Source organism: Cuculus canorus, chromosome 3 (genome assembly GCF_017976375.1).
Source record: "Cuculus canorus isolate bCucCan1 chromosome 3, bCucCan1.pri, whole genome shotgun sequence".
NCBI classification, from domain to species: domain Eukaryota; kingdom Metazoa; phylum Chordata; class Aves; order Cuculiformes; family Cuculidae; genus Cuculus; species Cuculus canorus.
Window position 1 is genome coordinate 88411901 of NC_071403.1, and position 23314 is coordinate 88435214.

General features: G+C 38.2%; 1 protein-coding gene across 2 annotated transcripts in view; it reads left to right on the forward strand.

Moving 5' to 3' along the window:
- Positions 1-23314, forward strand: part of MRPS5 (mitochondrial ribosomal protein S5) — a 79879-nt gene that overhangs the window by 3508 nt on the left and 53057 nt on the right. For both annotated transcript variants that reach the window (XM_009556549.2, XM_054063842.1), the window contains exons 2-5: positions 5925-6062; positions 15525-15650; positions 15963-16196; positions 22075-22109. In XM_009556549.2, the coding sequence (XP_009554844.1) occupies positions 5925-6062; positions 15525-15650; positions 15963-16196; positions 22075-22109 (533 nt within the window). The remainder of the gene's footprint in view (positions 1-5924; positions 6063-15524; positions 15651-15962; positions 16197-22074; positions 22110-23314) is intronic.

Below are 23314 nucleotides of genomic sequence, written 5' to 3' on the forward strand. Positions count from 1 at the left end.
TGATGCCCATTCTGAAGCCAAACTGCTGTTATGGACTGAGCGATCAGGGAGGTTTGAAAGCAGGCGGGTGATGTTTTCTTGGTGGAGGATAAAAACATTTTCACTATCCAGTCACAGTGTATATCCTAAAAAAATAATTAAAAATATTTCTTGAAAGGAAACCAGGAAAAGTAAAAGGCTGCAACTGCTCTTAAGTGATTAATTAAAATAATTATCTTTTCAGGTGTCACCTTCTAAGTCTTACTGACTTGATTACCTTTGTGTTCCATGCTTAGCCCAGGTAGATAATGACCCTTTCCATCTGCTGTGATTTTAAATGCATACTTTTTAGCTTGAGAAATTAAGTTGGTCACATCCGGATTTTTCCAAGGTAGCTGGAGGATTTTTTTAAAAAGCATTTTTTATCATTGCGAAGACGCAGTGGTCACTGCATGGACCTTTCTTGAACACTTACAAGATGGTATGAAAAAAATAGTAACAGTTCTCAAGTGTTTTCCCTGTTGCAGTTCTTTGAATGAAGTATTACTTCTGTGCATAACAGTTTCATTTGAATAAAAAGCAGAGAGCAAAATGCTAAGCAGAAAAAACAGACAAAAAAAATTCCCCAAACTTCATTTCCCGTTAGAGGCGAAGTTAATAATGCTTCCTATCTCCAGAACTGCAATTTGGAATTTAATTAGAATGTCTCTTTTTTTCTTGTACATAAACCTTTTCAGAATGTTTTGATTGTTTCAGCCTAGAGCCTGAAGTTTGTATGTCTGGAACTATACTTGAGCAGTATTTTCAAAGTTCTAGTTAGAAGTACACAATAAGCATCTTGATGGCTCTTTTTAAGTTTTTTTACACTACAGTTCTTACTGATGAAACCAACTTAGTGCAGTGTTTCTTTCTCTTTGGTATGGGTAAGAACAGTTTTCTCTATTTAATTTGTAGGTAAAATAAGTTCAGAAGTAGAAGAGATTATTAAATTGTTGCCAATCGTTTAAAAAAACATAGAATTATTTCTCAGGCTGGCTGAACACTGCGTTCATTAGTTAGGTAAATAAGTGAATGTTCAGCATGCATGTTGTCTTTCAGAATGTTTGTTAGATGATACAGAAAGCAAATGGCCCTGCCAGCCAATTTTGGTCATTGTGTGTGGTGACTTATGATGCACCTTGTGCATAATCTCATATGGGTGGCATGTTAAAACAGTAGGTAGCTGAAATAAAGGTTATTAGGAAAGTTATAATGAAATGTATACAGTGAACTAGGTGACTTGTGTGTGAACTGGAGTGAGTGTCAGAAAACTGTTTCGGATTTAAAATTTGCAGAAATAACATTTTAAGTATACTTTTTTACCTATCTTGAGATTGCGTTTTCTGTTGTATCTTGTAGAAAGAATGAAATGGCTTTAATGTGGTTTTGCTAAGTGTTCTTAGTGCTGAATGTGCGTATACTTATATTTATATAAAATTTTGTATTTAGCCAATAAAAGACAAAACTTAAAAGTCAGTGCAAAGTTTTAAATGAAGTGTTTATAGCAGGGAAGTAAGTATCACTGAGGAGTTAACTTTCTGTTAGTGCAGAGCATGGCTTAAATGTAGAAAGCATGCATTTTTTCCCTGCTTTGTCAATTTGTCTTGCTGGCAGCAAGACATCAGTCAAGCATTCATGACCTGTCTTGCTTTTACAAATGATTGTTTTGAATAGCTTACTATAAGAAACATTTTAGATTTTTAATAAAAATCCCATTGTGGATGTTTGGAGGATACGTAGAGCATGGAAGATAAGATGCATTAACATACTTGCCCGTCAAAATGCTGTTTTATTGAGATGTGATGTTTCAAGCTGTTTACATTCCATAACTACTCTTATTCTTTGCTCTCCTTTCAAAATGTCTGTTCCCTTGGTAGCAGTATGTGTGCAGGAATGTGTGGGCATGCTTTATTAAATACCAACAGACTTTGGGAATTGTGTGGATTTAGTTTTGGTTTTGTTTGGGTTTTATTTGTTTGTTTGTTTGTTTGTGGGTTTGTTTTTTTGTTTTTTTTTTTTTTCTGTCTCTACCTCCGTTTGTCTTGCTGCACTCAGACACTCTCATCTCCCGGTGTCCAGAATATGGTCAACACAGCCTCTGAGCTTTCCTAAGCATGGAGTTAATGAAAGACAGGCTGGAAGTAGTAATGATAATAGTTTTTTTAAAAAAAATCTGTTTCATTATATGATAAGTAGTAGATGTGTTGTGGATGCAGGATGTCTACGTGGTTCTGAGGAAATCACCTGTACTGAAAGTCATCAGAAAATGAGAAAAGGGCAAAGGAGGACAGTATTGTATGCATTTCCTCACTTTTTACTATCCCCAGCAGCTATTTATAGTGCTGAGTGACAACAGAATGCTGGCCTTCTTAGGCCATTATTATCTTAAACCAATGCATCTGTTCATAAATGTCCAGATCTTGGTTCTCTCATTTTTCTCAAAGTTGTTAAGAGCTGCAAGTTATTAAGTCTTTGTAGTAAAACAAGTTTTTTTCATGGAAATTGTCAGTAGAAGTGCTCTTGTATGTGAAAAGATGATTTATAGGCCAACAGGAAGTACATGAAATGGGGAAAAACATGCCATTTGAATTAATCTTTGAATTATGAAACATTGTAAGTGCATGTATAAGACGGGATTAGATTTCGCAAGTTATTTTGAAGCAATTTCTAGCTGTAGGCAACTAAAGGGTGCAACAAGGGAAATTATAAGTACTGCCACACAGTGTGACTTTAAAAAGTCGTAGTTACATGATGTTATTTTTTTGAAAATAATTTCTTTAATTGTGTGCTATTCTAAAACTTAGATTAGTACTTCATGTAATTTGTATGAACATTGTTCTCAGATGAACTGTTGACTTAATCTTGTAGATTACCAGCTTGTCATTAAATGCATTATTAAAAACACAAAACACTTCAAAAATTTTGTGTGCTTATAGAGTTATCATTAACGTTGTCAATGTAATTTGTATTAGGATTGACTGCTGCTTCAGTAAGTTTTGAATTGAAAGGGAGTGTTTGTGTAGTGACTAGCATATTCTTTGTATGTGTCTAATACTATGACACTGATATGTTCTGCATTCTCTACAAATTTAACCAGATCTAGTCCTGTTTTTCTTTTTTTTTCCCTAGGCTGCCTTGATTTTGTAAAAATTAATATTTTTTCACAAAACTTTTATAATGGCATTTTATTTCCAACTTCAACTTTTCATAGGAAAAAATCATGATAAATTTACATTTTAAGACTACTTTGAGAGGACTCCTTTAGAGCTTCCAGCTACATTACTTCAGTTAACTGAACTGATTGTTATTTACCTAGAAGGAGCTATGGTCCGAACTTAAAAAATGGATTGTTTTATTGATACCGGATACCAACAGAATGTGACAAAAGTCATGCTTATGGTCTGCTTTTAAAATCTAGCTGAAAAGATTGAATTTAAATGTAGTTTAGGAAGAAGTAGATTTTTATTTTTTTTAATTGTAATTAAATCAACATGTAAATTTAATCAACATGTATTGATTTCAAGATAATGCACGGTCTGACACAAAAACCCCAGGACTTTAACTCTTATTAGCAAATTAAGAAAATCAACTACCTTCAAAACAGTTCCCTTCTGAGTTGTCTCATAGCTGCATACAGTGCTGCCAACGTTCAAAGCAATTCCACACGTCATTCTTGGAAAGGCTGTTGAGGATCTCTGTCATTTTTGCTTTTAACATCTGCTGACAGAAAATGGGTTACTTTGAGCACTGACTTGATCTTCAGGGTCTCTTCACTTTAAACCTCAGTCAATAATTGAAAAATTTCCATTACAGATTTCTTCAGTTTCACAAGAACCTTGGTGTTAATTTGCTGTTCACTCTTGCACACTGACATTTTCTGACCCGGGGTAAGAAATCATGTTTTTTTGAACACGTGTCCACTCATACTTGAGTTAAGCGATGAAGTTGAATCTTGTCTCACTGTGACAGGTTAGAAACAGTTGTCTCTCAGCTTCATTCCTAAGCTATCGGGTTAATCTTGGGGTTTTTTTATGTCAGACCTTGTATAACCCTTCTAAATTTGTTGAATATGCGAAGTGTTTGGTTTGATTTGATTATGTAAGTAAGAAGAATATGGATTCCTTTCTTCTTGAAGAACCATGCCTGTGTGCTGGGCAGTGGATGAAAGTATATCTTGCTTTCATTGTTGTAGGTAAGCACCTGAGCCTTAGCAGTTGTATCCTGTTCCCTTTGGCTAATGGAATAGCAACCTTTCTGTATTAGCTGAGCCACCTGGCAGAAAAAGCACCATTGTATATGCTATATGAAGAAATCTGTTCTGGAGGTGATAAAAGCATGTGTAATTGGCTACATTTCTAGTAATCAAATCCAGAGGGCCGTGGGGGAAGATACTTCTGGATGTACATTCTTATTTTAGGATGCCAGTGTAAATCAGTTTCATGTATTTGCAAATCATGGACTAGTTGAGGTTGGAAGCCTCTGCAAGTCATCTAGTTCACCTTCCCTGCTTAAGCAGAGTCAACTAGAGTAGATTACCTATGATCATATTCAGTTGAGAATGAAAACAAAATGTTTTCTTATGTTCAGATGGAATTTTGTGTTTTTAAATTTGCACCTACTGCTCATCCTGTCACCAGGCACAAATGAGAAGAGCCTGACTCAGTCTTCTTTATACCTTTCCTTCAGATATTTTTATATACAGGTAAGATCCCTCCTGAGCCTGTTTTTTCTCCAGGCTAAACAGTCCCAGATCTTTCAGACTCTCATGAGAAACACTCCAGTCTCTTGACCATTTTTACGTCCCTTTGCTGGACTTTCTCATAGACTCATGGAATTTCTGAAGTTGGAAATAAGGATCAAGTTGGCCCATAAGGATCAATTCCAACTCCCTGCTCATCATGGCACTACCTAGCACTAAACCTTACAACTAAGAGTGTTGTCCAGATGCTCCTTGAACTCTGACAGGCCTGGTGCTGTTCCCTGGAGAGCCTGCTTCAGTGACTGAGCACCTTGTAGCTTTCCTTATGTCCAATTCCCCCGTATGTCCGCGTCTCTCATACTGGGGAGCCCAGACCTGAACAGAGTCCCTCTCTTGTGCTGAGTAAAGAGGAAGGATCACCTTCTTCAACCTACTGGTAGCAGTCCTGCTAGCTCAGTCCAGGGTGCTGTTGGCCTTTTTTGCTACCAGGGCACATTGATGGCTCATGGTCACCTTTGTGGCCACCAGGACCCCCTGGGCCTTTTTCTGCCAAGCTGCTTTCCAGCTATTTGTCCCCAAAGGTGTGAAGGTGCATGTGGTTCCTCCATGGGTGCAGGACTTTGCACTTGCACGTGTTGAACTTCCTGAGGTTCCTGTCTGCCCATTCCTCCATCCTGTCAAGGTGCCTCTGGATGGAGTGGCAGCACAGCCCTCTAGTGCATAGCCACTCCTTCCAGTTTTGTATCATCAGCAAACTTAGTGTGGGTACACTGTACCTCACCATCCAGATCGTTAATGAAGATACTGAACAGGATTATTGAGCTAAATTCAGATTTGTTTTTCATAGCATGTGTCGTATTTTATGGTGTATTCATATATCACTTTTGATTGTGTCCAGGAACATTATCGCATTTTTTGCCACCAGGACAATATTTCTGGTTTTTGAGGGTGCATTCTCAGTCTGTCAGCAATATGATAGAAGCCTTCTAGCTTTCTTCTTTTTGTGGCATTTTCTATTGCAGTATTTCCCCCCTCTTCTGGAACTTGCTTTGTACTTTAAGACAGAATGTTCAAGTCCGATTCCCTTCAGAAACCAAGCTGTATGATTAACTATTACTGGTTTTATTTCTGGTGTGTATTTGCAGGAAATGCTGTTTTAAGGAAGAAAATATCCTATATATAAACATCTTTCTGTCTTCTTTCTCAGGGTTTGCTTCTGTGCCAGTAAAAGGGAGTTTTTGTTCATATTCTAGCCTTACGTGGGCTTTCCAGACACGATGTTCCATCTCTGCCGCCTGGAATGTGACAGTTGAGCAATGCAGACAAAGCAGTTTCTTCAATACGCGTAAGTCTCAAGTTAGGTTAAAATTATTATCTGTGTTGAACAAGAAGGAAAGAACAGATGTACTTTGTAGAGATACAGTAATCAAAATCTATGTGTAGTAACTTTTTGTATCTACTCGTTACCTATATCCTACGTTTCTAATTGCAACTACACCTATTGACAGAGCCGCATACACAAGGCCAGTTTATTATCTTTTAATAGCAAAAATGGGTTTGATTTAGATTAATCCATTAACATATATCACTGGATGGATGGGAGAAACACTTTCCCCTATCCTTCCAAATTCTTTATTGAGAATATAAATTGTGTGTTTGTTTTCCAAATTATTTTTGAGCCACACAAGGCATACTGTTCCAGCTGTGCTGTCTCAAAAATGAAATAACTAAAATGCAATAACATATTAAACAAAAGCTGTTGATAATGGCCTGCTAATTGTCTGGCCAGCTGCAACATTTTCCTTCGGTCATGAGAGGAATTACACCCATGCTTAACGTATTTGAGAAATGATAGGTGTTTAAATTCATGCTTATGACTGTGAACTGAGATATCTGAAGTAGCCATGACATCTACTCTGTGGTTCCTTATCCTATCCCATAGGGGAAGAGGAGGAATAGTAAGAACATAATCTCTGGGGGAGATAACCGCAGCATTTGAGAGTCAAAGTTCATTGTTTATAATCCATAGAATATAAGAGCTCTGCAAAATTAGGCTTTCAGAACTGGTGGTCTCTTCCTAGTCTTCTCAACATCTCAGTGGCCTCCTTTACATTTGCTACAGAAATTGGATTTAAAATTGTGACTGTTGTGTGATTTCAAACAACTGAGGGTAAAGAGGTCTCAAAAGTCTTGTACAAGGCTTCAGTGTGAACCATAGGCTTTGCATTGTAAGGGTTTTCTAAGGATGCCAGCTGTAGGAAAAATTAATTTAGAAATATTTCTTAGACAGTGAAGCAGTGACAAGATAAGAATATGTAAAAAGCTAGGCACTGTTGTTTTTTGTTTATCTTAAGTCTAAAATGTAGTGCCGTCAGTGATTGCAATGTGATTTGTAGGTTAGATGTTTCCTTAATTATGCTTCTGTTCATATTCACAGAATCTAGATGAGGTGTATTTTACTGGGAATTTTGCCAGCTGTCTTATTAGAATAATTATTAAAAATGTTCGTTAGATGATTGAATCAAGTGTTTGTTGTGACATCCCCATTGTTTGACTTAATAAAATTTTAAGGAAGTTATATTTAGGCAAACTAACTAAAATTATTGCCTTAATTAATGAGGTATAATAACTTAGAAGAATTTAAGTGTACCTCCTGGAGAAGAGGAGGATGAAGGGAGACCTTATTGCTCTCTACAACTTCCTGAAAGGAGGTTGTGGAGAGGAGGGAGCTGGCCTTTTCTCCCAAGTGGCAGGAGACGGGACAAGGGAAAATGGCCTGAAGCTCTGCCAGGGGAGGTTCAGGCTGGACATCAGGAAAAAATTTTTCACGGAAAGGGTCATTGGGCACTGGAATACGCTGCCCACAGGGGTGGTTGAGTCACCTTCCCTGGAGGTGTTTAAGGGACAGGTGGACGAGGTGCTGAGGGGTATGGTTTAGGGAGTGTTAGGAATAGTTGGACTCGATGACCCAGTGGGTCCCTTCCAACCTAGTCACTCTATGATTCTATGATTCCTTTATATATTCAGCGGAGACAGTACCCATTAGATTTAGAAGACTGGAGGATTTATACTGCAAAATACAGTTATCCTTAGAACTGTTTTTCTTACAGAATTCAGAAATAAAATCTTCAAAATTCAAATGAAGTAGATATTAGCAGTATAAATCACTTACATCCACTACCAGTGCAGTTGCTTCTGAAGTACTAACAGTAAAAATGCAGAAAGGTTACTATAGTTTTCTGTCTCATTAGTGAAGATTTACTTCTCTTCCATCATACTTCTAAAAATATTATCATGCTCTTGTTTGTATGGTCATCTGTACCTTCAACTTAACTATGAAAAACAGTTTAACTCATTTAAATAGAAGGTATTTATTTAAGTGGGAGGACTTGCAATTCTCCTAGGCAGTCTGTGATCCTTACCCAGATGGCTGTCTCCTGCAACTCTGACAGAAACAGAGGTTTCTTCTTGCCTGATGACATATTTCATGAATTTGTAATGAAGTAATTTAAAATGATCTTGTTATTCCAGTGTTAGTTTTTGTTCCTTCCCCTTTCCATCCCTTTTCCATCCCCCCGCCTCACTAGAGGAAGCCGTTCAGTTTCTGTTTACTTAACAGATGTGGAAGGACCTGAGGTTTTTGAGGCTATGTTCACAAGATAAATAACTTCCTCTGAAAAGTCTTGCCTCCTTTTCCAGTGTGTCTCAATAGACCTGGCATTTGCAGATAATGTCTTGCTTGTGCCTGTTTCAGTCCAGCTTTTATCTGAGACGATGGGCCTGATCTATTTTCCCTGCCTTTCAGTATATCTACATGTTCATAGGCATACAGACTGGGAAATCCCACCAATCCAGACTTTCTGAACAGATCCTTAAGCTTCAGTTGTTTAAACATTTGTAAAACATTTGTAAAAAGTGCTGTATGGAAGAAGTATGTATCTGTCTGCCTGTAGATGTGGAGAATGTGAGATATAGACCGTTTAAATTTGATAGCAACATAAATGCATTGAAATAGCTGGGCTGTCATTCCTGAGGGCAGCAGAAGCACACAAATGTATTCTGAATACTGAAATAGTTTGACTGTCTCCCAACCAAAGTTATCTTTGGCCACAGACATCCAAACCAGCAAGCACAATTTTCTCAATATCTGTTGTGTAGCCAGGTGTATGTGAAAATAAAGAGCTTTTGATTGATATTGGGATATATAAAATACATAAAAAATACACATTCCTATGCACAGTATTAATTCCATTAGTTACACTTGGGAGCAAAGGAAAAGAACTTAATTTCTCTGTTGCTAGGTGATGTTTCCTTTTAGACTAGGATACAGAATAATGAATGTGATGATTTTCCAGAGGTTATAGAACTGGGTTGTAACAATCATTTAAGTCAATGATTAAATCATACATTTTGTCTGTTTGTGTTCTTTATTGAAATCATCAGCTCCTGAAAGCCTTATCCTATACATTTTATATTAAATTTTTGTTGTCCTGTTTTCTTTGATTAAATTATTCCTTTTTTCTGCCATGCCTGATTCAAGGATCAGAGAGAAAAGTTATTTTACTATATTTTTTTCAATTTTTCTAACTTTTTTCTTTAGGAGTGCACACTTCACATAAATCGTTACTGACTTACCACTTGTCGTTGTCAGTATAACATATGAAGAGTTTTGATGTTTTTGATGAGTATAACATATGAAGAGTTTTTGATGTTTCAGCATTAAGGATGTAAACAGCTCCAAACATCCAACTGTTTCTTTCTTTTAGACGAGGATGCCTTTGTGTCCATGTGCATTGAAGAACAGCTGGTTAATTGGCTTTAGTCAGGAAAAGGGAGGTCAATATTAATTGCCTTACAGTTAATTTTACTTAATGAGGACAGCTATTTTATTGAGTTTTGATTTGTTGCTGTGCAGTGGAACTTTTGTGAAGGCGCTTGCCCTCTGGATTTTTATTTTGTATTGACAAAATGAACCAGGCCAACTTGCAAACATCACTGGAATCTGTTCTCTATATCTATCTGCTGATGCTGAGATCAGCTTTGTAATACTTATAAACAACAAATGAAAGCTTTAATAATCAAAGCAACCTTCAAAAAACAGTAGCATCTACAACAGCATCTATTAGCGAAGTTAAGGTCCTGGTTTTTTAATGAGATATTATGGAGAGAAAATACAATTTCTCAGCTTTTTATCCTGTTTGCCAGGATAATTTACAGCAATTTTGGTTGTTTCTTTACAATAACAAATTTTTAGTCTGTTAATGACTGGGTTTGTAGTTGGATTTCTTCAAGATTTGAATTGTGGCTAACCTGAAAATCCCATGTCTCCAACTTCCTGCTGACATTGCTATTTTTAAAAAAATGTGAAATTCTACCACCAAGTGCACTGAGCAACTGTGCTCAGGGTTTGCAGGTAAGTGGAGTTATTCGCTGTGTCTGTGTAGCATTATGAGTACATCTTTCAGAATAATATTTTCCAGCTCCAGGGATTTAGTTGTACTATCATGATGCAGTAGGTTTGGTTTAGGGGAGGTTGCCCAAAACCTTTCAATGGTCTCCTATCGGAGTAACAGACTATAGAGACATCTTTTGCTGTCAGCAAATTTGCAGACACCCCAAAATGTATTTTTTTCTGTAATCCACATAATGAGAACTTTTTTACTTTTTAAATTATGTCATTAAACTTCTGTGAATAAGTGGTTGTAATTTTTAGTCTGTGAAGTTTATCTAAAACCATCTTATATCTCTCCCATGGTAATATCTTACGTGGCCGCAGGTTCACCTCTATGGTCTTGCAGTAGTCCTTGCCTTTCTCAGACATTTTCAATGTCCAGACTCTTGCAGTTCCACAGTTAGGTACTGCTCACAACCCACATAAGTGTAATCTCAATACTTGTCACACCCCGAGGGAGACAGACTAGGACCCATAACTGTATTTAAACATTTGTTTTATTACCTATAATGTTACAATTCTAAGTCAAGAATGTAAGCTTAAGTCTTGACCAACATTAGCATCCTATAAAGATTTGTGAGGAACTATAGGACCTGGACGGAGTTCAGTGATAAAGTCTTTAGATGTTTCCTCGAAGTTGCTGCGAGTGAAGTTTCTGCAAATGCTCTAGTGTTTGTAGATTGTTGACATCAGTGGGGGATCTCAGACCAGCTGAGAGGGAGCTCCCGTTAAGGCTTGCTCCTCTCATTCTCTTACAGTCCATTCTGGAATGATAACATCTGGGGTACCAGTCGTCCCATCTCCTTTACCCTTGTCAGCAGCACTGATGGTAAGGAACACAGTGGATTGCTTCCTGTCAGTGCCACCCCCACAAATGTGTAGGAATCCAGAAAATCCAGGGTAGTAGATCAGGATGTTTCCATCACAAAAAACTCATAGTCTAAATAATCCAAGTACAATATACGTAGATTTCTATTCATAAGTCTTATTAATACTTTTGTTTTGAGGATTACCTCTTGAGTCTTTGTTCTGTAGCTATGGTGTAAATCTGATAAGGGAGGGGATGACCAGGTGCCAGTTTAGTCATTCTGATAGACAAATGAGTGGCAGAGACATAATGGCTCATTCTCCCCTATTCATCCTTGCGGCACAGATGGGCTTTGATATGGCCACTGATGTGGAGTGGCCACCAGACCTCCGTCTGGCCCCTCTCCACCCCACGACTCAGCAAAGCAGCAGCCCTCTTCGGCAGCTTCAAGGGGGGGAGAGATATGTCAATACTGGGCTGTCTAGACTGAATGCTTTATATTCTTCTCTTCTTCCTAGGATTCAAAGAATCATAGAATAGTTCAGGTTGGAAGGAACCTTTAAAGATCATCTAGTCCCTCAGTGGGGACACCTTACACTACATCAAGTTGCTCAAACTCTTACCTAACCTGACCTTGAATGTTTCTAGGAATGAGGCACCTGCTACCTCTCTGGGCGACCTATGCTAATATTTCACCACCATCAATGTAAACAGTTTTCTTCCTTATATCTAGTCTTAATCTAGCCTCTTTTAGTTTAAAACCATTACCTCTTCTCCTGTTACAACAATCCCTGCTAAAATGTCTGTTCCTATCTTTATTATAAGGCACCTTTAAGTACTGAAAAGCCGCAAGAAGGTCTCCCCTGTGCTTTGTCTTTTCTTTGATGTACAGACCCAGCTTTCAGCCTTTCCTCATAGGAGAGTGTTCCATCCCTTTGATCATGTTTGTGGCCTCCTCCGGACACACTCAAACAGGTCCATGTCTTTCTTGTGTTGAGGACCCCAGAACTGGATGCAGTACTTCAGGTAGTGTCTCACCAGAGTGGAGCAGAGGGGCAGGATAGCCTCTCTCAGCCTCCTGGCCACACTGCTTTTGATGCAGCCCAGGATAGTGTTGGCCTTCTAGGTTGTGAGTATGCCTTGCTGACTCATATTCAGTTTTTCATCCAGGTGTATCCCCAAGTCTTTTTCAGCAGAGCTGCTTTCAATCCCTTCATCCTCCAGCCTGTATTGATACCAAAAATTGCCCTGACCCAGGTGCAGGACCTCACTCTTGGCCTTGTTGAACCTCATGAGATTCACACCGGCTAAATTTGCAAGCTTGTCCACGTCCCTCTGAGTGGGATCCTGCCTCTCAGGCGTGTCAACTGTACCACTCAGTTTGGGGGTGTCTGCAAACTTGCTGAGGGTGCACTCCATCCTGCTGTTTATGTTATTGATTAAGGTATTAAACAGTACTGAGGCAAAGAGGTTGTTGAGTAGCTGCCTCCTTGTCCATGGTTATCAGTTTGCCAGTCATGTTCGTCAGAGGGGTGTGCTTTCTTTGACCTTCCTATTCTGACTGACATACCTGTAGAATTCCTTCTTTTTATTCTTTTATCTGTTGTCAAATTCAGCTCCTGCTGTGTCTTGACCTTCCTGGCTCTATCCCTACAAAACTAGGCAGCATTCCTATACTTTTTCCCAGAATACCTGTCCTTCCTTCAACTGCCTGTGCATTTTCTTCATACTTTTTAGTTTGCTTAGTGGACCTTGACACAGACGTGCCAGTTTCTTGCCTTACTTTGAAAAGAGGCCCTTTGTTTGAATGAAGTCCCTATGGTGCTAACAGAGAACATCCTCAGAAGATGACGTCTTGAAAGAGCTGAGGCAAAGTTGCAAAACACATATTTTGCTAAAGCAGCCCCCTTTTCCTTTTAAAGGCATCACTTGGAGAGTGGAATTTTTATATCTTTGCCTTTCATCAAAACTCAGTATCAGATATGCATCATACACATTCATTTAGAATGTAAGGAGTCTCTTTTGCAGTTAAAGTAAAGAATGTTTTGAGCATGGTTACTTAGGAAACTTAGATGTACTGCTGGACTACTCCCCATTTCTTATGGATTCATACTTTTCTGCTTGCAGACTGGGGTTTGACATGGAGCCAAGAAGCTGTGATGTCATGTGATGGCAGGCAATTGCAGTTTGGAGATAGAGGAAGTAGCAAGGACAGTTCTTGTTTGGAGTGAACATGCTGATTTTGATGAAACTGCATTAGAATCTTGCATATTGTAGGTAAACCATCCAACAGTAGTATGCCATTTTTCCATTTTCTTCTCATAAATGAATCTGTTTGTATTGTAATCTGCACGGTATTCCATTTTGAATTGTTAAGGAGAGGATTCAGCCTTGTAGAGGAGTTAAGTAGTTTCCATAAGTATCTTTAAACAGGCTGAGTAAATCTTAAAATGAGATTCTTCTTTTAAAACTAACAGGAAAATACTATATTGCAAATACAGCTTGTCAGAAATAAATGATGGTATGGACTGAGTTGAAAGTGTACGAATTCAATTGAAGATTCTGAAGGGATATAAAATCAGACATGATTTTTATTTTGTATGGTTCACTTCTTTTGTTTTGGAATTAGGCATTTAATGTAATAGTGAGCGTGCCTCCAGCCACTAATGAATATTGTGCTTGAAATTAAGTGTTAATGTGTGCAATTGAAATTGACATCTAAATCATTTGTTTCATGTCTGATTGGTGTTCAGCCACTGAAGTGAGTTATAGGTTTTGCTGCTAGGCAGCTACTCTGTTCCATTTCTGCCTAGCACCTTTATCTTAAATGATTTGTAATCAAGGATATTGTTATTAGGCACATTTTATAAGACCCTGGAGAGAAAAGGTAAAACATTTACATTTCAAAAATCAGTTGAGTTTTCTTTTTCCTGACCTAAGTGATTTAAATTATAGTGAGCTGCCAAATCCTAGTTGTTCATGTAGTTCATGTAGCCTGCTCTGTGCCGGCCTCTGGCTTAGAAATCTTTTAAATACTGATGGGGATGGGCCTGGAAACAGAAACAGTTTTGGGGCATGTTTTTTTGGAATGCGATTTGTGGAAAAAGAGACATACACCTGTTCTTGAAGAAAATGGGAGACCGAAGTTGAAGTTATTGAATCATAGAATGGTTTGGATTGGAAGGGACCTTTAAAGGCCTCAGCTGGGACATCTTCCAGTAGGTCGGGTTGCTCAGAGCCCCATACAACCTGACCTTGAATGATTCCAGGGATGGGGCATCTACCACCTCTCTGGGCAACCAGTGCCACTGTTTATCACCCTCAGCATAAACAATTCCTTATATTTAGTCTGAACCCTCTCCCTTTTACTTTAAATCCACTACCTTTTGTCCTATTGTAACAGGCCCTGCTAAAATGTCTGTCCTTATTTTTCTTATAAGCTCCCTCCATTACCAGAAGTTTGAGAGTTTTCATAAGGTTTCCACACAACATTTTATTCATTGCTATGTCCATTTTACAAATAGAGGAAGCATCTGACCATAGTTCTTTTTGGCTTTGAGCCTTAACAGATGGTTTTGTTGAATTGGTTAAAGAATACCAAAAGATTGTGATCTGTTAAAAAAAAAAGAAGCTTAAAAGCCAACAGTTTTTAAAACCTATTAAGAGTTTTAAAAAAAGTTAACTGCTCGTGGGCTCTCCAGGCTTCTGAAGAAAGCTGTCAATTTACAAGGAAAGCCTAATATCAAGAACTCCTGTAGACCATTTTAAGTAGTTCTGATGGGACAGGGTTGCAGTTGTCTTTTTTGGAGAGATCATAAAACCCAGTTTAATGAAATAACCCAGCTCTGCCTGCACCCCAGTGAAGATAATGCTTAATATTTTAGTTTCATCATGTCAGTGCCATGTCAAAAATTCTTATTTGATAACTTATCAATGTATTGGCAGTTGAGTTGTCACTGAGAACTTGCGTTGTTTAAAAGTGAGTGGATTACTGTGTCCACTTTAATACTTGTGTTGGATACTAGACATGTAATCAAAGTAGCAGCATGATTGACTTGATTATCTTTCTAGACTCACAACACAGCCTGCTTTAGAAGGATGACTTAATACTAGTGTTCACGGACTCTGACAGAACGACATCTCTCTTGGCTTTTCCTGGTGCGAACATACACTGGAATGCAATTCTCAGTAGTGAAGAATTTGTTTATAAGGTGTCTGGGATGGGAACAGACTTTTTGCCATCTAATATACCAGGCACAAATAATTGACGTTGTTTTCTCTACTCTCATACTGTTTCAGCTACACTTAGAGACCAACTCTGAGGGCAGGCCAATAATTTGCTTTTCATCCCAGGTGAATGCTTGGCCTGTTCTTAATCAATCCTTGGGTCCTGCAGTTGTGGTGAGGTGATAGGAACATGTTTTTTTCCAAAAACGTATGGATTCCATAATGTTTTTTCAGAAATATATTTCAAACACAACAGCTTCACTTTGTGGTATAAGGTCTACTTATTTATTACTTATGAATTTCATGTCTTTTTATTGCAGTGACAGCTGATGAGCTATGGAAAGGAGCTTTGGCAGAGACTGGTGTGGGAGTAAAGAAAGGAAGAGGAAAGAGAAGGAAGAAGAAGCTGAGGAAGAATCTCAATAAAGGCCAGGAGATTGGTGAAGGTAGGTTCAGAAATAAGGGGCTGAAGGCATGTGTATAGTATAGTGTATTGTGTATGGTGTTTCTTAATTTAATAAATTGACAAATAGCTGTTAATTTCTCTGGTGTCACAACTGCTTAAGATTTTTTTTTTTCTTTTAAAGAAAAATGCTGATACATCTTTTTAATGTTGTTCTTGGTTTTTAAATATAAATTCTGTGTCATAAACCACACTTGAAATAAGTGAGAACTTTCAATTTTATTGCATTTTTCCAGTGTGCAGAGTTACAGTCTTAATTTGACACAAACCATAATTTTCATTTGTTGTCTTTAAGGACGTTCTGGCTTCCTCTGGCCTGGTCTTAATGCTCCTGTGATACAAAGTGGTAGGGTCCAGACAGTTACTCAACGAAGAAAAGAAGAACGAGAGAGAATTCAGTCTGAAATTGTTCAGCAGAGAGATACATGGGAGAAGAAAAGAAAAACAAAGGTTAAGAGAGAGGGAGGATGGAGTGGAAAGTGTTGGGGAGGCGTCATTCTGGATCCTCCTGACCCAGGTCCTAACGGAGGTAAGAATACTGAGTACCTGTCTTAGTCTTACTTAGCCTTTCTAGAAAGAGGCTCAGAGAAAGTAAGATCCAGACTTTTCCTGTAATTGAAAATTGGTTTTATACTTCTCTGGTCTGTGCTCATGCATGAAGCAACGCAGCTAAAGCAAAGACACTTATATTGTTCTCTGATCTTCTTACACTCACCTTTGCTCCCCAGTCTGCCTGCTGCTTTGTTTATTAATTTCTTTCTGTCTGTGAATATTTTCTAGTTACACTCTATTGGACATTCATTAAAAATTCAGACGTGCTTTGAACCAAGCCACAAGGTAGTGAGAGCATTGTCTTTCCAATGTGATCCAATGCCTTTATCTGTGTAGATTGAAGTTATGCTGGTATTTTTGTAGCTTTCTGTTTTGTAGCTATGTAAATTCATGCTCTTGTTGCTGTCTACTATTTCTCAGTAGCTGGTAGAGATTATTTTGTGGCTTCTATTTCTGTCTGAGATACCTTGTTTCCTTCAGATTTACCTTGTGAATTTAAAGAGAGCAAATCTCTGAGTATTTTTTTGGTTGTCTTCAATTTTAAGAGCAAGTCATTCTATTTTAATATCAGCATAATACTTAAGTATACAAATGAGAGCTTTTGTATATTTAGTTCCCTGCATTTCATTTTATTACCTTGAATGCAAAAATTCCATAGAAGGCAGTGACCTGACAATGGACTTTGCAGCCTTTCACTGAATCTTCCTACGGAAAAATAGAAAGCTTGAGAAATTAATGAATTTTTCCATGTGCCCCATTAGTCAGTGGTGGAATATAGAGAAAGTCAAGGAAATTTCATGTTCTAGTTCCATACTTTGAAAACAAGACTATTTTGTTTTTAAATTTACATATATTTTCAAGTAGGTTTTTTCCACTAAAAGAAGTGGCAGCCATTGCAAACAGCTTTTATACTTATGTGACTTTTAACTTGTGGTGTTTTCATTTTGTCTTTGGCTGATACTAATGATGTTGATTACGTTCATTAAAGTTGGCTGCGTGGTGTCTGTAGTAGTCAGATCAAGTTCTGCCAAAAAGAGGAAAGGGTGCTACAGTCAAAAGAGGAAAATGGGACTGTCAGCTTGTATTATAAATGGGCTTGAGAAAAAGCAGTTTCTGATTAGTATACACTAGTTTCCTTTTAATCCATTAAAAATTGTGGGAATTTTCAGATCCCCATAGTTTTTTTTTGTTCACAGAATTAATGGTTTTGCACAGGAGGTAGGACACTGGCTGTGTGCAAAGCACTTTCAAGATGGTAGAAGGAATAGACATGAAACATCCAATGCCAACAAATACTTTTGTCCTGAGTCTATGGCATGGCTGGATTCCTGGTCTCTAAGCAAGAATCAGTTCTAATTTTGATTCTGCAATCCCACCCTTCCTCATGTTCTACTATTAGATTCTCTAGTCTAAACATGTGGAGGTTGAGCATATGCTGCAGCTTCCCTTCAGCAGAATTCATGTTTTCTAGTAAAAACAGGTACAGAAAGTATGTAGAAATCCTGGTGTTGTTAGACTTCAACATCTGACAAATTCAGTTGAAATTGACCAATCTGTAAAAAAAAAAAAGTTGGGGAAATACTGTGATTGTATATGCTTCATTCTTTCCAGGGGGGTCTTTTCCACCACATCTTTGCTTATTGTGCTAGCTACGAGTAGAGAAAGAACAGTATTTTTCAGTTGGAAATAAAATTATTTTTCTTCCAAGTTCATACTGTTTCTTTGCAACTGTGGAGGCCTCAGAAAGGGAACAGAGTGCATGTTGGGCATAAATATACTGTGAGCTAGAAGTCTTCTTCTCGTAGATTAACAGGTATCTAAATTGAGCTAAGATGATCTTGTTCATCTGTTTGTTCTGTTATTTTTAAATTAAAAAGCAATGTTTGGTGAAGAAATGAATCCCCAGTTCTTCACTGTTATTCAGCTTGTAAGCCTTTCTCCAGATTCTCACTGTGGCAGCACCAATAAAATAAGTATTAAATGCCTTGATTAACACTGATGTTTTATGTTATACTGAAAAGCTCTTGTTCATGAGATAAATTGGAAAAGCAGGAGAGTGGAAGGATCTCTTATCTGTTCTGCTTATACTAAGATGTTGAGTTTTACTCCATTATCCATTGTTTTCAAAGTCAGTTTTTCCACAGTCAAGCTGCTAATAGGTACTCCTTGTGGAAAATGTGTCTATATTAAAATCAATTATAAATATCTCTCAATAGCTTAAAAGGATAGAAATATATTTGCAATTTATATTCAGGTGTTTATGTGGTCATCAGGTTTTAAAACAGAAACTTAGAGAAAATGGGATCTTTTGGACAGTATCCAGGATTCTGCTTGCTTCTATAAAATTGATATTGAGAAATGCTAGACTGCTAAAAGCCAAGCCTAAGAGATTTGCTGGCTGACTTTTCTTATGGTGTGTGTCAGGGTGAAGATGTGGATAAGGTCTGACTGGACTGCAATTTGCATGGTTTTGTGCTCTCTCATTTGACTTACTTTGGCGGCAGTACACATAGGGTGCCTATGTCATGCCCAGAGTTCTCCGATATTCTTGCTCTTTCCTCTCCCACAATGTTGTAAGACATTTTGAAAACATCTTTCTTCTTTGAAGTCCATTGTAATGACAGAGCAGAAACGTATTTTCTGTGTAGTGAAAAGGGTATGTTCACCACTTACAGCTGAATATGTGATGCTCACTTGAACAGAGCTGTGTGTTCAGTGTTTCATTAGAATAGTTAGGGTTGGAAGGTGAGGGAATTAAGGCATGGACTCCTGAACTTCTAGTAACAGAAGACCCTTTATTGAAAAAGCAGGCTGCTTTTATACAACTCTGCTGAATGCAAAACTTTGGCATTATCTGATTGGTTACTAAGAACTGTGTTAGTTGTCTCCAGGGATGGGGCATCCACAACTTCCCTGGGCAACCTGTTGCAGTGTCTCACCACACTCATGGTGAAGAAATTCTTCCTAATATCCAGTCTAAATCTGCCCCCCTCCAGTTTATACCCGTTCCCCCTCGTCCTGTCACCACAAGGCTTTACGAATAGCTCCTCTCCAGCTTTCTTGAAGGCCCCTTTCAGGTACTGGCAGGTCACTATAAGATCTCCTCGGAGCCTTCTCTTCTCCAGGCTGAACAACCCCAACTCTCTCAGCCTGTCCTTGTATGGGAGGTGCTCCAGCCCTCCAATCATCTTTGTAGCCCTCCATTCCAACAGCTCCGTGTCCTTCTTATGCTGAGGATTCCAGAACTGGACACAGTACTGCAGACGAGGTCTCCGGAGAGAGGAGTAGAGGGGCAGAATCACCTCCCTTGACCTGCTGGCCACACTTCTTTTAATGCAGTCCAGGATACAGTTGGCCTTCTGGGCTGCGAGCTCATGTTGCCGACTCATGTCAAGCTTTTCATTGACCAGCACCCCCAAATCCTTCTCTCACATCATCCCCCATCGTGTACTGAAATCAGGGATTGCCCCATCCCAGATGTAGGACCTTGCACTTGGCCTCATTGAGCCTCATGAGGTTCTCACAGGCCCACTTCTCCAGCCTGTCCAAGTCCATCTGGGTGACAAGCCCGTCTTTCCAGTGTGGCAACTGCACCACTCAGCTTGGTGTCATCTGCAAACATGCTGAGGGTGCACTCAATCTCACTGTCAATATCATTGATAAAGATATTAAAGAAGACCAGTCCCACTGCAGACCCCTGAGGGACACCACTTGTCACGGATCTCCATCTGGACTTGGGGCCATTGGCCAGTACTCTTTGAATACGACCAGCCAGACAGTTTCTTATCCACCGAATAGTCCACCCATCAGATCCATATCTTTCCAGTGTAGAGAGAAGGGTGTTGTGGGGGACCGTGTCAAAGGCTTTACAGAAGTCAGATAGATCAAATCCATCAGTTTACCCTGTCCACTGCTGTGGTTATCCCATCATAGAAAGCCACTAGGTTGGTCATACAGGACTTGCCTTTGTTGAAGCCATGCTGGCTGCCATTAATCACCTCCATGTCCTCCATGTGCTTTACCATAGCTTCTAGGAGGATCTGTCCCATGATCTTCCTAGGCACAGAGGTGAGGCTGACAGGTCGGTAGTTCCCAGGGTTATCTTTTCTATCCTTTTTAAAGATGGGGACAGTGTTACTCTTCTTCCAATCACCAGGGACTTCTCCTGATTGCCCTGACTTTTCAAATATGATAGAGAGTGGCTTGGCAACCACATCTGCCAATTCCCTCAGGACTCTGGGATGCATCTCATCAGGTCCCATAGACTTGTGTACGTTCGGGTTCCTCAGGTGGTCACAAACCTGATCCCAACAGTGGGAGGGTCTTTACTGCCCTGGTCCCTATCTTGTTGTCCATTGACCCAGGATGGTTGAGAAGACTAGTGGTCAGTGAAGACAGAGGCAAAAAAGTTGTTGAGTACTTCAGCTTTCTCCTCGTGTATTGATATGAGGTCACCATTTCCAACCATCAGTGGGGGTACGTTCTCTTTGATCTTCGTCTTTTGATTGACATACCTGTAAAAGGCCTTCTTGTTAGTTTTTACTTCCCTTGCCAAGTTCAGCTCCAGCTGCGCCTTGGCCTTCCTCACTTCATCCAATTACTACTGTGATGAAAAGACTTGAACACAGATGTTGCATAAAAGCAATTTTTATTTTACAGTGCAAAACACCTCAACTATGCAAATTTAATGATACTGTAACTTTAATAATAATTAATGTAATATCTTTGCAAAGATTTTTTTTTTTCAGGCAGCATTTGATATAGAAAAATAAGAAAAAAAGTCTGGGTATGTGTTTCTTCATTATTTGAATTTTATTGTTTTGTTTATCCCCTCCTTCCCTTTCTGGAACTTTGCAGAAATATGTATCAAGAAATACTTGCAATTTCTATGAATCCCTGTTGATTATCTAATACAAGTTTCAGAATATGCTGAACAATACTGGATAATAGTTTGGTCATGGTGGAAATTACCCATTTGATGATATACCTTTTTATTTAACAGTTTACAGCCTTTTTCTCAGCGTATATGAAATCTGTATATCATTTACAGTTTTAGAGGAATATTTAGGGAAGAAGGCAGTTTACACTGCAAGTGAGTGGAAACCCAAAATACTCTCTTCTCATAACATGCCGTGGATAGTTAATTTTTTGAAGCATTTCTGCAGCCGGAGAGCATTAGGAAGACTGTCAGATACAATTTAACAGAAATGCTTCAGTATAAATGGCGAGCTGCAGTGATTTCCAAAGGAAAACTTCAAGTTTAATTTGGAGAGGATGTGTAGCTTAGCTTGTGATCAAAATATTCAACAGATTCTGGTAATGTCTCAAGTTTTTTTATCTGCTTTGCTTTCTGTGATGTTCAAAAAAAAGCAATTACATTTATAGGTCTTGCTTCACCATTTAAAAAAAAAAAAAGTTATTCTTGTTTTTCCTGTGTGCTACTCTGGTTAGTTAGGTTAGACAGTCTTTGGAGATTGTTTCTATCTGACTTGCCTGCATGTAAGGTACTTAAAAAGATAAGATACTGTTTGCAGTTGGAAACTGGGGTCCCTAACAGAGTGCAAAGGATCTGTTTAACAGTTGTCATCCCTTAACTATAACTGGAGCTGTGTTGTAATTATAACAAGAGTAGTAGTACGATTTCTGGGAAGTTATTGTTTGAACTGACTTTTTTAAGCTCCTTTCCTTCAGATATCTTGATTTTACTGAATAAATAAAAAAAAACTGCTATGCTTCATGAAGAACTATAGGAGTCAAGTAACAACTGTCTTTTTTAAAATTATACCTCCCACAGGGAGCAGTGCTGATAGGTAAGTAATACAAGGAATTGTAATACCTGTTTTTTCTCCCAACAGAAACTTATGAAGATTTTGAGACAAGAGTCATTGAGGTAAGCATTACAAATATTTTCAAGGACTTCAAGGTTTATAATTATTATATTATAAATATTAATACTATAATTATAATTTTATATTGACCTTGAAATTATTTAACTAGTCTTTGCTAAGTTAATCTTACAGCAATGGGAATTAGTCTGGTATTCTGTTTCTACTGCATGGCGTAATCTGTCATTCTTTTCATTGGGGTCTTATGTTCTCTGTTGAGCAAATATTATTGAATTCAAAGGTAGTTTTGAGTAACTCTGCAGATATAGCTTTAGTAGTTCACATACTACCATAGTAGGGAACCCACGGGGTTATTTCTCAGACGAAACTATAAGTAGGAAGTTGTATAATTCTATTTGTAAAATAAGGAATTATTTCAAGGGGAGTAGTGGTAGCACAGGGCAGACAGTGGGTGAAGATCCTATTTTGTGTGCCTCTCAAGTCATAAAATACTTACTTGTCCTAAGTGCATTAACCTATGATATTTGTGTCTCCTGGAAAAAATGTTCTGACAAAATTTCCCATTCATATATTTATATCCACTTTGTTATATTTATTGACAGAGTAAGGATGATGGTTGTGACTGAACTAATGTAACTTTTGTTTCCACCCTACTTCTAAATAGATTATGTTGCATCATCTCACTTTAAAAATAACTATGAATCAAAACGAGTAAGTGTCAGAATATGTCTGTGCTGCAGTATTTTCCTTGTCTCTGGTTTTTAGTAAATAAGATCTATTATATGCTGCTGTCTTTATTTGCAAGTAATAAGGCTGATTCCCACTTGCTTATCTTGCAAACTTGCTGCTAATTGGATGTCATAGAACTATTTTCTGTACTCTTGAACTCTGTGACTGATTCTTAAAGGAAGGGTGGAGTATTTTAAAGAATATGTGCTGAAATGCATTCTGATTTTTCTAGGTATTTAATGAAATCAGTGAATCACCTTAGAATAATTTTCTCGTGATAAGTTAAGAAGCTACAGAGATTTAAAAATATTTAATATCTTAAATTTCATTACATTTTTCAAGTATACAGTAGCTTTTAATGTGGAACTGATTGTTTGCAAATCCTTTGTTGGCATGAAGTAATATTAACTGGCCACTAAATCCATGTCACTCAAAGTATTTTCTGACTGACAGCAAAACTTCAAGCAGAAGGGTAAGGTCCTTAAAGCTACCAAAGCAAGTTCTTTAGTAGCCCAAATTC